We start from the raw sequence: 17,338 nt of genomic DNA, 5'->3' as shown, positions 1-17,338 counted from the left end.
TTAAATATCTATCAAGACGGATTTTTATTATCATATGTATCATTATTCTCAGTTAAGAGAACATTAGGCCTATGGCTCTGAAGTTTATTCCCAAGTGACGCGGCCCGTCCCCTATTAAATGACCGGCTGGCTTGCATCTCTGCAGCCTATCTTTGCCTGCTGTCATGTCCACAGAACTCTTGAAGAGTTCTGTGGTCATGTCAGGAAGAGCTCGAGAGAGGGAGCCTTTTATAGCAAACGTGATGATGTTATCAATGATGTTATTGTTCTGGTGCAATATTTATGGCTGAGAGAAGGTGAATGAAAGCAGAAGATTATCGTTCATGAGTACAGTCGAGGGTAAGATAATGTATTTCTTCGGTCATTATTATTATTATTTTTTTTTTTGGGGGGGGGGAGGGGGAGCGCAGTGTTCTTTTGTTCTTCGGCTAAACTTAGACGTTCTTAAAGCCAAAAGTAGTTGTTTACGTCGATCTAACTAACGATCTAGACTAGGCCCCTATGCTAGGGTCAGTGTTCGTGTTTATGTCATCGCGTTTGTGAAAGTGTGGTCCCACGTGTTGAATTGTACGTTATGCGCAACCAGCAGAATCGGGCATTTGGAATTAACTTTAAATTTACTTGTTGCAGTAATCCCAATCGCAGCTCCAAGGTAGCTATACTGGGATGGAAATCGTGCCATGTGTCAATGGATGTGCCAAAGTGACAAGGTTGCACATGTCTGGCATTATCGTGAAATAGTCCACCAGGCACCATTCCATTCACCGCCATTCACTTCGTCATAGCTGGTGACTCACTGACACTGGCTTTCAACCTCCATAGTCCCAGACTTTGTACATAGTGAAGACGCACACGCAGAACAAGAGGGGACCAATATCACGATTTAGCCACATGTCTCTGTTTATGTACAATAAAACCGAGTGTCTGTGCAAGTCGAACCTTTTGGTCCCTTTGTAGTTCTACAGTATGATCTCAACAGAGACTCTTGACCGAAAGATCGGTCTGTATCTGTCCGTCGGGGAATGTTCCGCGGAGACTGCGTCTGGCTTCACGGATCCCCTCCGTATACGGAGGACAGTGTAATGGCAAAATATAAAAGAGTCCTTCGGACAGACGGATCTTTCTGTCTACAGAGACTCCAACTCTCCCGCTTTCGACAGGAGATCTCCCGCCGAAAGCCCATTTTTGCAAAATCTCCTGTTCTCCCTCTGAGATTTAATTTCTCCCGCTTGAAATGATTTCTTACGTAGTGTCATTGTATGTTGAAATATAAGCCTTAGATAGCATGAGATAGCATCTAGACCCCTAGAGAGCTGGACCCCAGCCACAAGGAACTTTGCGCACATCAAGTTGGAGTCTCCCGTTTGCAAGGGGTTTCAGGCGGGAGAATCTCCGGATCAGAAGGTGCTTGGGGTTGGAGTCTCTGTGATCTTGATGTGGAACGTCGAACCTGGCAGGAGGGTGCATCTAGAACATGGCTGGGTCTGGAGTGAGGGCTAGCCTAGAGTTCCATATGTTCCTCCCGCTAAAGTTCAAAAAATAAATAAGAAGAAGATGTATTTAGTCATCAAATACATTCATATCCATGTCTATAGCATGATAAGTAGAAATATAATAGTGGCAGAAATAAAACCCAGCATAGCCCATAATACTAAGCACCGAGCGTCATGCAACACTCACACGTACTGCACTCTTTAAGTCACTGTCGATTGTTTTGTATCTAGATTCTAGTTCTTTAGACACAACACTGGGTAGCACAGTTTGTTTAACACTATATTAAGAATGATGGATCCTCGGAGTGTTTTTAGAGCTTCATTTTTGTCCAACATTCCTATTTGTGGAACTTGGTGGTTATTTGACCTTGCATCTAGATGCATGTATTATAGCTTCTGCAGCATGCAGTTAACTGTTTTCATGTTTTCAGGAATCAGCAACTCTTTTGAGTGATCATTGTTTCCATTTGTATTGTTTTTTTTTTTCTTTTTTTAAACCACTGAGTTCCAACTTACATTATAGAGTCAGGTATTTGAAAAAGGCAAAGTGCTTCCATGTGAGTGCATTTTTAGCTTGTTAAAGTTCTTGTTTCACATGATAATTTTTCATTCTACAGCGGTTCTGCTCCTTTTATAAGATGATCGTCTTCATCCTCGTTGGTCCCAAGGCAGTGCAGCAATGAATGCAAGATCACAGGCATTTGAGTTGGTGAGAGAATCAGTGTTTATATCTCTGAAGAATGGTGTGTTCCTTTTTCTTTAGCTGTCAACTTGTAGAGATTTTGCAATGTAACAGAATTTCAAGTGTTGGAAGTTTTCACGTGACAGTGATACATGTTTGAAGGTCATAATCATGTTGTATGCAGATTAGACAAGATGTCTTAGCCTTACAACTCTACCACTGGGTCTTATTGAAAATGATTACACTTTACAATCATTCTTTCTGTACTGGGTAAAACCCTCTTCTCTTTACAGAGTTATGTTGTGAAATTATCACAGCTCTTCTTAGAATTCGGGTTGAAAAAGAATTATATGGCAAAGATTTGTATGCAGGCTAAATGCTCTAGAAGGCTTGTGAGATCTAGCATGGTGTAATCTGATTTGCATGTATATGCACGTGTGTTTTTCAAAATCATAAAATGAAACTTGGAGATTCCAGTTTATGTACTGTAAGGTCAGATTGCAATAAGACTGTCACTGTTCTCTTTTCTTTTTTATTTTTCTTAGTGTACTAAAAGAACACACACACACACAAAAACAAACTTTTACTCAACCAGAAAGTGTGCATACTGTATCTTTTTAATGTTGGAGAGTAATGACAGTTTGAATGTCAAGTGGACATCTATGTAGGCCTCAAGTTCTTGAGTGCAAATTACCATCAAGTAGTTCGCATGCAAAATGAGACTAAACTTGTAAAAAGTGCTGTCAATGAAACACAAACACAAGCTCTCCTTTATATGTAACATCAAACCCATTTCACTCTGTTTCAGACGGTGGAGGGGAGACAGATTGAGGAAGTTGTACTCAGTCTATTCCACACTCTGCTTTTCCATCGCACTACTGGCAAGGTAGGAGGCATCACATTGGATTGTTAATCAATCCATTTTAATGCAGTCTAATTTTCCAGTAAGAGTATGAGCAGTCATTTAGTGTATGGAAAAGAGGTACTATGATAGAACAGCAATCAACTGTCCACACTGAACTGTGTTGCTTGATGAACTTTTTAAAATTCGATGAACATACAAGTAGCTATCAAAGTTGAAATATTTTTGCCGGTTATTTTATTTGCTTGGTTTTCTGAGAAGAAGTGCATTCTTTTATCTTTAATTTGCTGATTTTTTCCAGTTTACTGTTCACATTATGACTTCAAAATGTCCAAAACAAGGATAAACAGTTTTGATTTGGCTTGGCACTTGAATCAATACATGCAAAATTATTTCCACATTGAAATATTCCACAGAGAGACTGCTGTGTTTCAGCTTGCAAGAAGTACTTTTGTTCTTGAAATTTTGCTGCATCTTCTAGAGCAAAACCAAATGTAAAATGACAAGAACAGAGTACCGGTATTATAAATGTGTTTGAAGTACAATGTACTATTCAGCCTTGATTAGCAGTTTTGTACAATTGTATTTTCTCAGCTTTGCGCCATGTGATGTGGTGTGAGACACACTGTTCATGACGTACTAAGTGTATGTGTATTACTCTGTACATATTCAGTCTTGAATATGTAACACAGCTCTTCCAATATTTTGTCATGTTTGTGTGCAGTTTTTTTAGGAGTTTGTGGCCATTTTTGTGTATGTGCACTCTTTCTTTAATCTATCATGGCTTTGGTAGTGTGTCTCTTATTTTATTATCCTCCAATTATCATCTCACTTTTAAACATTGGCATACTTTTGTAAAATGTGTCTTAAATGTATTTTGTTCCCCATTAGTTTCACTACAAACAAGAAGGCACCTACTCCATTGGTACTGTGGGGATGGTGGAAACAGACTGTGATTATATTGACTTCAGCTATGTGAGTATCATACCGTACATCTCTATTAACACACCGCACTGGGGATGGAGTACTCCAGCTCCAAACACAAAGCACTCTGCATTCACATAATTGCACTAATGGTCTTTATAACCAGGTGGTCACCAAACCAGGTTTAACTTTAGATGTAATTCAATTAGATATAAACAATAAGGAATTGCAGCACAATTTGTCATTCAGTTGATATCCTTGGTTATCACAGTGAATAATTTATGAAAACTGCATTTAAAGACCAAAAGATAAGCTCTTACTCTGGCTGTTGTGTACAGTGTGGGTAAATTTTTACAGTTATTTTCAATCCACTAAATGTTGCCAACTTGGGTGTTAAATACTTGTTTTAGGAATATTTTGCTTGTTTGTTTGTTTGTTTGTTTGTTTTTTGTTTGTTTGTTTGTTTGTTGTTGTTGTGTGTTTTTTTTTTGCATTTTGGCATTGGTACACACCTCACCACCATGCAACAATTTACAATCATAATCTTGTTGTTGTATTAAAGAGAAAGAATGCATCTGCCTCCTGTATGATGTTCTTTGCAGATAAGATGTGATTCAAAGGACATGGACCTGTATCTACGCAAAGAAGTGGCAAAGTTCCGGGATATCCTGAAGTCAAATGACGGTCTTCATAGTGGGCAGGTGAAGTGAATTTTAATATTTTCCCTTTAAACAAACATTGCACATTACACAGGGTGTCAGTAGGTGTTATCCACCCAGTACAAGATTTGGAACAATCCAAAACACTCAGCTTCACCCTCTGTGTTTTGGACTGTTTGTAGATATGGAGGGTGGATAGTTTCATTAATGTCCGACCAAGTAATGTGCTTTATTTGTTTTATAAAGTGGTGACATGATTTAAATTCTGCATCAGACATCATTGCAAGCTTTCCAGGCCATCAACAGCTCCGAGTTCAAGCTATATACAGAACCACACACACACACAATTGCAATACACAGACACTGCAGCAGAGCACAGACAGGTGATTGTTAATACCAGCCATTTGTCATGCTTAGTGAAAAGTAACCTTGTGCCCTTAGGAAAAATTAAGACTGGTCTCATGATAGCTCTCGGCCAATCATTTGATTGGGATCCATATTACCATTTTATATTAGGTGGTTAAGTGTAGTACACACTTGGCCTGCTATATCGTACACCAGGGAGATGAGACATTTACTATGCTCAATGGAGTGGATCATAGGAGATACCTTATCCACAATTCAGTCATTTAGTCTAGTAACCATGACATAAACCTCCATGAAGAATGTGTGGCGAGTCTGGAGTCTTGAATATGTGTGGGTCAGCTTCCTGGAACATATAAGATGCTCTAGATTGGCATGATGGCAGGTGTGGTCTGTCAGCATCATACCTGGCAGCCAACTCCCCAGCTTGTTGTGTCTTGTCATGAATCGACTAGAGAGTCCAGCTCTTTTGATATCGCACACTTGATGACCATGCCTATCCCTTCTCTAGTCGACACACTTTCCTGCTGTAGTGTCTTTCTGAGTCTTTCAGTTACTTCAAACAGACAGTGGGAAACTACTAGACCAAAGTTCAAGTCAAAAGATGTAAGTCAACAGTGGAAGCCAGCTGTTTGGGTAGTGGTATCCATATTCAATGATACTAAGAACCTCAGGTAGAATGCAGAGTTGCTTCATGAGACCATTTAGTGCTTGAAATTTGACATCGAACCTGGCTTGGCAGAGAGATTGGATGCCAGACTTTATCACAGATGTGCATTTCACAGTGGTCCGAGTTGTAGAAAATTGCGGATCATAGGCAGTGTTGATACCATGTCCTTTATAGCTAGATTCACACAGTGCATGTACATGTAATAGTGGATCTGAACAGCTCTGCATTCTGCATGAGCAGTTTGTGCTGCCACAACACTTTTACATCCCTGTAAGGTTGCAGCACCATCGAATGTTTGACTCTGGCAATTTTGTAGAATGAGATTCAGTGGGGACATCCCTGATAGCTGCGTAGATACTTAGGTATCACACCTCTCCAAGCTGATCAGCTCAAGAAGTCTCTCTTCAACGTTCAGGGTCTCGGTGACTGTACAAAGACACAATAACATCTGTTCAACTGTACATCAGCCATATAAAGTCCAATGATCCACATTCTTTGATCTCTTTGATCACTCCAGAGGACACCGTGGACCATCACGTGGACAATTTTATGCTGTATCCCTGCCAAGTTCCAACTTGATCTTTCCTTCAACCAGTCAGCTAGCTCTTGAGAATCTTGTGCTCGGAGCTTGAGAAAGTGGTAGAGATTCAATTTGGCATCATCTTGATCATGAAGTAGCAATCCTTGCCATGACAAGTACCATATGGATGAAATAATTGTCAGTATAAACATCAACTTCCTGATTCCATCTCTCCTCTTTCTGTGAGAGACGCTGTTTTGCAATGTTTGCCCCTTCTTTCATTGATTTAATTGATAGATCGCATGACAGTTAACTGCGCTAGCTTCATGTTTCTTGAAAACCTCTATGGCCTTTTTCCAGTTTGAGAAACCTTTGTCAATGAATTCTTCTTGCGCATTTGGTGCCCGAGTTCCACCTTTGTGCTTCGCTTGGCAGCGTGGATGGCAAAACACAGCATCTTTGTCATTATATCCAGCCTCTGAAAAGTCTTGTACCACTTAGGAAGGAGCCGTCTATATTTAGTGGAAAGGAAATGATCGCTTCTGCCATATGTAGTTGGCTTATTTAGTTCCAGTCGTAGCCATTTCTATGTGTCAGGCTCAGCAGCTGTGACTGGCCTGCCACTTGATGCATAAGGAATGTCGTGTTTTTCCACATGGCATGAATGTTTCAAGGAGTCAGGAACTTCAGAACCTGCCAAGCTGGCAGTCGTACGTTCGTGTAGATGAGGTAGAAGAAGAAGGGCTCACAATATCTCTGCTTGAAGGAGTACTGCCTTCTTGGATTTCAGCATCTCTGTCTACAGTATCCTGACCATCAATGTTTCAGGCTCATCAGGATCAACCCGTGAGATAGGCTTGAAGAAAGCACAGATTTTTCTTCTCTTTTCCCAGGTAGAAACATGAAATTAAAAAATCAAATTATCACATACCGGTATGTACGTTTGGTTCCATTTCGAGCCTTATCTCTCTTTCTTTCTTTCATGTTGTGAATATCATCCTAGTAGCCCCGCCCTTTGTCAAACTTCCTCAGAAGAGAGTATGGTTGTATAGGCTTCCCAGGTCAATTTTAAACTCTTGTCATTCATGGTCAATTCAAATAAATTGCTACTTTGCATTGTGTACCCATAGATCATTCAAACACAAACACCATGCAAATATTATTCTAGAGCACGTTGTTTTGTTTTGAGCGATGAAAAGTGTTACTGTTAAACGAGGAATGCTCGCGTGCATTCTAATTTCACGAATTTCGCAAAATTAAAATGCACATGAAAGCTCTTGTCTACACTTTATGCATTGAATGTTAGAGGCAACTCGCAAAAATTTCATGCCGCAAAAATATTGTGTTTTACAGTAATAGCAAAACATGTTCTTGAAGGTGAAAGGTTGCCATTGCTTGAAAATTTGTCACGTAACAGAGTTTAAACTGTTCTTATTAATTTTGTGTGTTTTTGAACATCTTCTTGTGAAGATTTCTCTGGAGTTCTACCAGAAGAAGAAGAACAGGTGGCCATTTCCTGATGAGAGTATTCCATGGGAGGTGTGGACACTTCACGTCAATGTTGTGACCCTCAGCAATGAGCATGGTGAGCTGCAGAAGGCTGCATGTTACTGGCTTCATGCTGAAGACTCGTTTGATATGTCAAAGCGAATACATTTCCGATGCTTATTTACGTCAATGATGGGCAATTTGTTAATCAGTTGTAACAAAATAACTCAATGCAAGGGATTCATTTGTTTGAACTAAATATGCGCATTGAAATTCTATAGAAGTGCGCTACATAAGAATATTTTGCTATTATTATATGTATGTATTTCTGTAAAATTTATTTCTCTTTGTACATCAACACTTTTCAGGTGTGAGTTTCTTCAATTTGTCTCCCTCTACAAATGAGGTTTGTTAAGATCACAATTGCTGATCTATAAATTAACAAACATGTTGGAAGAAAGGAACCAGTGCCGAGTGGGACAGGTTTGTTTGATCAGCAGTTGCAATCTTAACAAATTTCATTTGTAGAGGGAGACAAATTGAAGAAACTCACTCCTGAACCTTTACCCCTCTGAATATCTCGCTTTCATTTAATCAACACCTTTGTTAACACATTTCATCAACTCTGTAGTAATGAGTGCCTTTACATTCATATGTGTCCAGAGAGGCAAGCATACAGGGAGAAACTGGGAGAGCTGTTGGGGGAGAAGGTGGTGTGTGTGGTGGAGGCCATGAATAGACACGACTTCCTGCCCAAGGCACCAAATCAACCTCTCTTGGATACTGTGTTCAACACATCATTCTCTGATGTCCAGCCATACCTGTTTAAAGTGAGCACATATCACAAGGACCCTGAAATGAGTCCAAGCTGTGTGGGGTAGCATTCTGGAGAGAAGGGGGGTGCACAGAGACAGGCTTGCAAATTACAAGAGGGAGTTTTAATTCAGTTTAGAATCTGAAACAGCTAAAAACTATTAACCCTATTCTAACTTCAAATTGACCCCCCCCCCCAACGTTTCGCGCCATGATTTCGCAACGCGCAAAGATTTTGCCGCGTCGTTTCACGACTTTTTTCATTGAAGTCTCCCACATATTTTGAGACCAAATTTGCGACGTCCGGGTACACCGTTTTGAAGTTACGTAATGTTTTGCATATGCATGTCAACCAAAAAACAGCTCAAATTCATGATATCGTGTGCAAATCAAATGCAAATTGTGTTTTTTGGTTAAATTGATATAAATTAGATTAAATTTCAACTTTTAACCATTGAAATAAATCAATTCTAGTGTAGATAAGCCTGAAAAAGTGCCTGCAACAAATTATGGCGAAAAAACAATAGAAAACAAAAGGTTGAAAAAACAATGAAATACATAAGAAATTAACAAAACAATAAAAAACAAAAGAAATTGATTTCGATTGTGCTATTTTTTTACACAAAAATTGTTTGATGTGTCTTGAGGAATTCTGACACAAAAATTTAGCAATCCTCCAGTCTTTTTAATGGAGTTATAGGTGAAAATATGATTTCGTGCACAAATTTGCATAATCAATTCATTAAAAATAGAAAGGCAATATTTTTCTATTGTATGACCATATAATCTTGTAGTTGACATCCAGCTCTATCTTCAGGCAAAATTTTGCGGCGATCGTGCAATTGGCGGCCGAGATCTGAAGGGGGGGTCAAATTGACCCCCCTCCCCCTCAGTAAAAACTTGGTCTCAAATAGCCCAGTTAGAATAGGGTTAATTGGTTGTAATTGCTAATTCCATGAGATTGACAAGAAAATACAAAACAAATATTGTGAAAACTTAGTACAGAGACATCTTGTGTAGCAACGTACCTAATGCAACAAACTATTAAGGTGTTGTTGAGCCCACCAGAGGTGTGGGAGACACATGCCTGCGGCGTTCCTCTGTCCGCTACAAAAACTTGAATAACTCTCTACTAAGGATGTCAATTTCAATCAAACTTGGAGGGAAGAGTGGTTGTACAAAGTTACACATTTTACAAAACATGAAGGTCACCTCAAAGTCAAAGGTCACAGGCAGGGCCAATGAACTGTAGGGCCCAATGTTAAGTTTTTCGGCGCGTTTCGATTATGGCTCATAACTTTTGATCCCTATGTCCGTTTGTGACCAGACTTGGATGGTAGATGCCCCTTGGGGAGTTGAAGTACATCACAAACTCAAAGGTCACAGACAGGGGTCAATGAACTATTAGGGCCCAATGTTAAGTTCTAACAGCACGTCTTGATTATGGCTCATAACTTTTGATCCATATGTCCGTTTGTGACCAGACTTGGCTGATAAATGTCTCTTGGGGAATTGAAGGTCACCACAAGGTCAAAGGTCATAGGCGAGGTCAATGAACTTTCGGGAGTTGGAAAAACATTAATTTCTTCTATGCGAATGGGCAAGACACATGTTGGCACTTGCCTTGTTTTTTATTCCAGTGGAGCAAATTCTATTCTTTTTACATTTCCAATGTATTTGGCTGCTGATATGTAAGAAAGCTGGCAAAATTGTCTTAAGACAAAAAAAATTTCCAGGACAAAGAATTTTTTGATAGTGGTTCATAGATAATTTCATTCGTTTGTGAAGTTGATAATGATACTGAGTGCAAGCAGTCAGCATTACATCAAATTGTCCAATGTTTTTGTCTTTGATTGCAGATTAGCTACCAGAACTCAGGACCAACAAATGCATCTGTTGGGACAGCTGTCAGAAAACTGTTACGTGATACCCTTGCTCTTTGAGGCAGCCACAATCCCAAGATGCTTCATCTTCAAAAGTTATTTATGCTGAATGAGTGTTCTTCTCTTGCCATTTTTTGTCTCTTGAACTTCAAAGAAAAGAACTGGAGGATGAAACATGCTATCGATCGTTTGCTTGGAATTTCTCTGCACCAGGGAATAGGACTGCCAGGAATTCACTGTCATCTTTGAATAGGAGTAATGAGTGAATGTTATTGAGCAGACAACCATCAGTCTTTCGTACTTGGCATGGGTGATGTAGCAGGTAATCAGACTGTCTTTGTGTTGCAAGGAGCCATGTTAGTTACCCTGGGAGTTGTAAATGATTGTGTCAAGCTTCAAGACCAACACAGGGTCTCTAGTTTAAAGGCAGATCTGACAGGTGGACAGACTCATAGATGTCTTTCCAAAGACATGGTGTGAAGTTCAGTGTGTGGTCAATATACGTGTATGATGTAAACCATCGTGTTCACTGTCACTTTGCAGGATTGAAACCCTTCTATGTCATGGCCCTGTTCGTACCTGTGTATTTAGCCTGTGAAGGTTGTCAGCAAGGGCATGAGTTCAGATTAATTGTAAATGTGAAGTGTGTTTAGTTCTCTATCTACAAGTTCTATGATTTTAAGGTATATATTTGCTGCAACATAATCATATCTATGACGTTTTCTCAGTTTTTACGTGACATATACGGCTAGACATGATTTTTTTTTTTAGTTCTTTTATCAACCAAGAGAGAATGTAACACAAGCAGTTTTTGCCAGCTTTTCAATTATAGGGTGCATTTGAGCACTCTCCTAAAGTGTTATGTACCATACCTGCACCAGAGGAGTGCTCAAATGTTCCCAGTGTACCAGACCACACCTTACTGAACCAAAAGTTGACCACTTCCTGATGTGCCCCAAAAGCATACCATACTATACTAAAAGTTGGCATGTGAAAAATGCGTATAGCACACACTGCGTCATAATGCATGAAGTTGATTCTCTTTGTTCAGGACCTGCAAGTAGCATAAGTGCGCCAGGTGCATGACCCTGGTGTTGCAAAAGATGTTTTTCCCTCTAAAAATAACTCATGAGGTACGCTTTCTCCACAAGGCACTTGAACACTCCAAATCTGGCATGGTATGGTACGGTACACATTTGATTCATTCACTTTGGTTTGCTTTTTAGCACTCGAACACGCTCCTTGTTCATTGCATGCCCAAAACACAAGTACACCAGAACTGTTATTGGATGAAGAGTACTACTATTGGCATGATCAAGCAAACAAATTAAACTCAAGACAGACAGTGTATGTGTAAGGATGTGTACATCAGAGGCCAGGCTCTCATTCACTTCATTTCAATTTATTCGTTTATATACCATCAATTGCAAATTGCAACAGTGATATCCTCACTGGAAGACTCATTAACCATAGCAGACAAGTACATGTAACACAAAAAACAAAATACAATGTACAATGTATATTTGTATTTTAGTATTCTATTACATGTGCATTCTGCAGTTCAAATATTGGACAATTTAATCCTCATTGATCATACAGTGAAATGAGGGGTCATTAATGTACCAAGTTTAGGTAATCATGAATACCAATAAGAGTCGCTGAATGCTGGTGATTTGACCAAGTTCAGGAAATTCTCCCACTTTACGTGTACCATCCTTTAGAAGTCTGTGGTTCTTTTACTGTAACATTTTACACAATTTGCTTATGACGTGTACACTGTCTGTGGTATACAAGATGCTTTCAAATAGAAAAGGAAAACAGTTTACATGTTACTGATTTTGAATCACTCATGGGAACGTGAAAGAGAAAAAAAAAGCTCTAAAATGTTGACAGTGGATTCATTATCCTTCCAAGTTTGAAGAGGAGAGAACCAGGATGAATTCAGTCTTTGACAAATCTTTGGAGCACATCAAGGGGATGTACATATCTCTAACACTCAGTGGATGAAGTAGGTACATGTACATGTTGGAAGTGTGCTTGATCAAGTTTCTACCCAAAGTAAATTTGTATAAAAGGGTGAAATAATATATGTGATGAAATCAAACAAATCAGACTTGTACAAATCAGTTGATGAACTCAAATTGTGTTTCGTGATAATTTGAAGAATGTGAGCTGACCCCAGTGTGAAATCCCAACCATCTTCCTGCTGCCAATTTCATGTTTTACTGTGATACATTGCTTTTAGCGTGTAATCAAGACTGAAATTAAGTTAAGCCTCTCACTGTAGCCTTCTGATTAGATTGGATGATAGGGCAAGAAGTATGTTGTAAGTCCATTGTGTGCTGATAGCCGCCTTAAAACCCAAATCCACTGCATACTGTTTACGCTGAATATTTCGAGAGGTTTTTATTTTCGCGAGTTTTGCAAGTCACAATATGCTACAACTGTACTCGTGAATTTAAAGACAAGCAAAAATATTGATTCAGACCCGACATGAATGTGACGCGCGCCCATACATTTCTCCATTCAGTACTGTACTCCATGATTGCGGATATAGCCACTCGCAAAATCATTGGGAAGTCCAGTTTCATGAAAAATTAGACTCACTGACTATATGCCGTATACAGAGCTCAATTGGAGTTAGTAAACAGAAAGATGAATATTTGTACACAATGTGACATGAAATAGGAAAGTAGAGGAATTGAGTTTGATGCAACCATCTCTGCGAAGTAAGGGGGCAGCAATGTCATCTCACCTTGCAACTCTCCCATTGGTTTGATTAGAGACATTCTAAAATCATGTTGTCTGTTCATAATCTAGCAAAGACAAATTACCACTCAATAAAAGTTTATCATAAGTACATCAACTACAATTAAATACAAAGGATGCCAAACCTGTTGTATTCTGCATGTATTTCTGAAGAAATCTAGTCAGTGAAATAGTTGCAAGACATTGACATCATCACCTAATCTTGTTTGGATTTGATTTTGACCAATCAGACTGTTTGATGGAAAGGTATGACAGTTTTGAAGCTCCTAAACTTTCTTTGTGTAATTTTGTGTCTGGTTTTACTGACACTTGTACATACATGTAGTATCTTTATGTTTGTTTTATCTTACATGTTAAAATCAAGTCTGAGAAGCTTTAATTTTACTTTATCCCACCCGTTCATGATGAGGACGGGTTTATTTTGCTACAACACACATTTCCCATAGACACATGCCTCAGTATACAATGTATACTCTCAGGACTAGTCTCCGATGCGTTGAGGTTATCAAAAGGCTTGAGATAAGAGATCTTTCAATTCCAGTACCAATCAGTGTGAGTCTTGCAAGTACAGTATTTTCTCATGAATGAGCAAATAGACCATTAACACTCTGCTTCAAGGAGCTAGGTCACATGTGCTGTTCATTAACTTTGTGGGGAAGTGTTGAAGCTGATTTAGGACATGCATTAGTGTGTGGTCCTTGACTGAGAAATGCCATATGTATGGCATTGTGTTGTCAGTTCATGGCAGTATTTGTACATCTTGTATTGTTCTGATTTGCCAGATTGCGCAAAGCTATCATCAAATTTACCCATATATGGGAACCTCATCATACAGAGGACCTAAAAACCATGACAAATAGGCCCTACCTTGTTATATTTAGTTTGTCACAATATCAGGGTACAAAAACAAAGAACTGTAAAGAGTTGAGACCAGCAAAATTACTGTGTTGTAATGAGATTTTGTTATATAGAACTGTTCTTTATGATGAGGTTCCATTGCATTTAATTTTCTTCCCCCTACACCAAACTCACCATATAATGTGTGCAATATAAGATGAAGAGATACATGTACTACTTCTCTACTCTTTTCCTTCAGCAACCTGGTTTGTCCTGTGCAAAGTCAATGGAGGTTTCTAACTCTTTTAAGGAATGAGTTTGTGAGTGTACGAAAAATAAAAACACTGCGTAATAAAAAACTGTATAAATTGTACATTTACGCTGTATACATGTATATGACATGTACATGTAAATGACTGTAGAGTGTATCAGGTTTCCCTGTTGTTAAAGCCTCCGAGTGTGACTAAACACTTCATTGCAGAAGACAATAGAAAAGCATACTGGTATCTTGTGTCACACTGCCCTCACACTGTATTTGGCAGCAAAGGGATTTGCTTTTAATTATCTTCCTGTTAACTTCAGATGAAAACCTTTTTATTTATGGTACAGTGTACATATTGTACACCTACATGTACCTGCAAATCAGTCATATCCAGTAGGTTTATATTTTCTTCTTTTTCCAGAAAAGAATCTTTATTCGTGCTTATCCATTTTTTTTTTTTGTCAGTATGCAATGAAGTATGGGATATCAGTGAAAATTTATATATTTGGAAATTTACTATAATATTATTATGTAAATATTTTCCCTTTACTTTCAGCAACCTTAGGGCAGGCAAGTGTGGGTACAATGTGCATTGTATTTCCTCTTGAATTACAAGAATTAAATACAATACAATTATACAATATATTCATCAGACTGATATTGTGTCATATGCAGGTTAACCATCAATGCATTTTTTTTTATTACTAGTAATGGTGTTTAACTTTTGCTCTTGTGTTTACACAGACATTTGTATTTTTTTTCAAAGTGCAACATTTCTGTGTACATTGTATTCTGTTTGTGCCATCCTGATATATCCAAATCTTGCTTCAGCATTATAATTCAGTGATCATGAGTAGACTGTGGATAGCTTTGCTGATAAAAACCAACACACTCACAGAAGGGAGAGATTCTAGGTACAAAGTTTTGCAATCTTCAAAGTCCACCATTTTGCTGTGAGTCATATCATCAATAATGAACACATAATTTAAAATAATTTTTTTGTGTACCAGTACATATCAGATGTGTATACAAACCTTGTATATTAAATGAATAGATATTATAAGATTACTAATCAAAATCACTGTCATGTGTGCTTTCTTTATCTTCAATTTTCCCTTATAGTGATGTATTATACATGGCATGCATACAATCTAAGTTCATTCTAATCATATTCCCTACATAAATACAGGGCTTCTGCTACCAGAAAACATGTTCATGTATGTAACATATCCCTTCTTGGTGCTCCAGCTTTCCATAGCATGTTTGCAGTGGGTGCATGATGCAATCAGAAACATACACCTACTGCAGCATTTTGCTTCTTGTAAAATTATGTGTACAGGCCACTCTCATTATAACAAAGTCCTTGGAATCAGCACTTTTCTTTTGTTATATCAAAATTTGGTTACAGCTGAACAGTAAATCATTTCAAGATTGATAGTTAATTATTCACTTCGTTGTGACAAGAATTTCTTTATAACCATGTTCGTTACAATGAGAGTGTATTGTGTATCCCTAAAGGTAAGATTAGCATTTCATGAGTACAGTGGACTCCCGTTATAACGAAGTCCTCGGGACCGGCAGTTTTCTTTGGTTTTATCGGAATTTCGTTATACCTGAACAAATAAACAATAGAAATACATAGAGTGGATGACATTGCAGCCCAAATTTTTACTTTGTTATAACCGGAATTTCGTTATAACCGTCTTCGTTATGACGGGAGTGCACTGTAATTGAACAGAAGCAACAGAGTAGTGGAAAACTGGATGAAGTCAAACAGATTTTATAAGATTGACAACTGTAGAACCACTCAGACTTCCGGTGAAAATCCATGACACTGAAAATACCTGGTATGTTTATTGTAACATTTAAGTTAAATTTGTGAAGCAACTACAGTCAACCTCACGTAAGTCAACCTCGCACAAGTCAAAAACTTTGCCGAGTCAAAGCTCCAGAAAAGTCTCAATTTTCTCTTTGTGTATGCCCAAAAACTTCCTTGAAACATCACTAGAAAAATGGCAGACCAGATAGAGTTATTTTTCTAACCCCACATGATGATGAAGGAAATGAAAATGCATAAAAGGAAAATCAAAATTGCAGAATATTTGTCATGTGATTTCTAGATTCTTTCCCTGTAGCTACACATAAAGTTGCAGCTGGTGGATGAAAAAAAAAAACCTCACATTGCTATCTAGATGTCATTGTAGTGTGAATACAAAGCTGAAACATTCCTTTTCATAATGTGATACATGTACTAGTATTTCCCAATATGAAATTGTCCTGGTTTTGTGTGTTGCCTTGTCATCCAACTTTACAACTTGCACTTTTATTTTCCCTCACCATGAGGCAATGGAGCTTCAAATGCCTGAATGGAATATGGAATACAAGTGTATGATAGTCTACTGTTCATTACATACACGTAGGCTACAAGTCACAGTTTACCACAAGGCTTTTAGATATACATGGAGTATGGTTTATCGTAAATCATGGCAATTCTACAGTGTACACATTTACAGCAAAATTGTTGCTTCCTCTTTTCATTGTATTCATTAAGTACTTTAAAATTACTTGTCTATTTTGGCTTTTTGCTATTAAACCAGCACAGTGCATTTAATGCTATTCTAAAATTGCAGAAATATACACCGTACATATAAAATGTGTGTACAGTGGACTCCAGTTACAACTGTATAACAAAGTCCTTGGGACTGGCAGTTTCTTTCATTATATGGAAATCTCGTTACAACCGAACAAATAAACAATAAAAAAACAGAGACCTGCCGGATAATGTTGAGACCTGAATTTTTACTTTGTTGTAACCGGAATTTTGTTATACTGTAACCGTGTTTGTTGTAACGGAAGTGCACTGTACTGCTCAGCAAGATATGGGAAGGGTGTTGTTTCCCATGCTCTGCTCACTGACATGGATATCATATGGTAGTAATTTACCCATTATGAAGACGGACTGATTTTCCTGTAACATGCATTTCCCATTCACCCCAGCCTGAGAATACTCTGGACAAGTCTTCAAGGGGTTAAGGGCTTCATAACTATAGATGCTGTTGATCATTGACTGCAGAGCTCGCTTCACACTTACAAAGCCATGCACATTACACTAC

General features: G+C 38.3%; 1 protein-coding gene across 2 annotated transcripts; it reads left to right on the top strand.

The window, feature by feature from the left end:
* Positions 1–279: 279 nt before the first annotated feature.
* Positions 280–10,817, top strand: LOC139718721 (autophagy-related protein 101-like). 2 transcript variants are annotated; one of them, XM_071630183.1, is made up of 8 exons: positions 280–339; positions 2,111–2,202; positions 2,984–3,061; positions 3,929–4,012; positions 4,564–4,662; positions 7,644–7,758; positions 8,325–8,491; positions 10,334–10,817. In XM_071630183.1, exons 2-8 carry the CDS (start codon positions 2,173–2,175, stop codon positions 10,415–10,417), a joined length of 657 nt encoding a protein of 218 aa, XP_071486284.1. In that variant the 5' UTR covers positions 280–339; positions 2,111–2,172; the 3' UTR covers positions 10,418–10,817. The 2 variants fall into 2 exon arrangements, with proteins under 2 accessions (XP_071486284.1, XP_071486285.1); XM_071630184.1 differs by lacking the exon at positions 280–339 and adding an exon at positions 1,358–1,489.
* Positions 10,818–17,338: the final 6,521 nt, after the last annotated feature.

The sequence above is a fragment of the Diadema antillarum genome, unplaced genomic scaffold (genome assembly GCF_040938485.1).
Source record: "Diadema antillarum isolate AM-2024a unplaced genomic scaffold, OU_Dant_1.0 scf00000099, whole genome shotgun sequence".
NCBI classification, from domain to species: domain Eukaryota; kingdom Metazoa; phylum Echinodermata; class Echinoidea; order Diadematoida; family Diadematidae; genus Diadema; species Diadema antillarum.
The sequence above is the reverse complement of the archived record's forward strand: the minus strand, read 5'-3'. Positions and strand labels throughout refer to the sequence as shown.

Bases quoted from the DNA above. Each gene is read 5' to 3' on its own strand.
- LOC139718721 (XM_071630183.1), top strand. From the start codon at position 2,173: ATGAATGCAAGATCACAGGCATTTGAGTTG. The intron at 2,203-2,983 runs GTGAGAGAATCA...ACTCTGTTTCAG, and splicing joins GATCACAGGCATTTGAGTTG to ACGGTGGAGGGGAGACAGAT. The intron at 8,492-10,333 runs GTGAGCACATAT...CTTTGATTGCAG, and splicing joins TCCAGCCATACCTGTTTAAA to ATTAGCTACCAGAACTCAGG.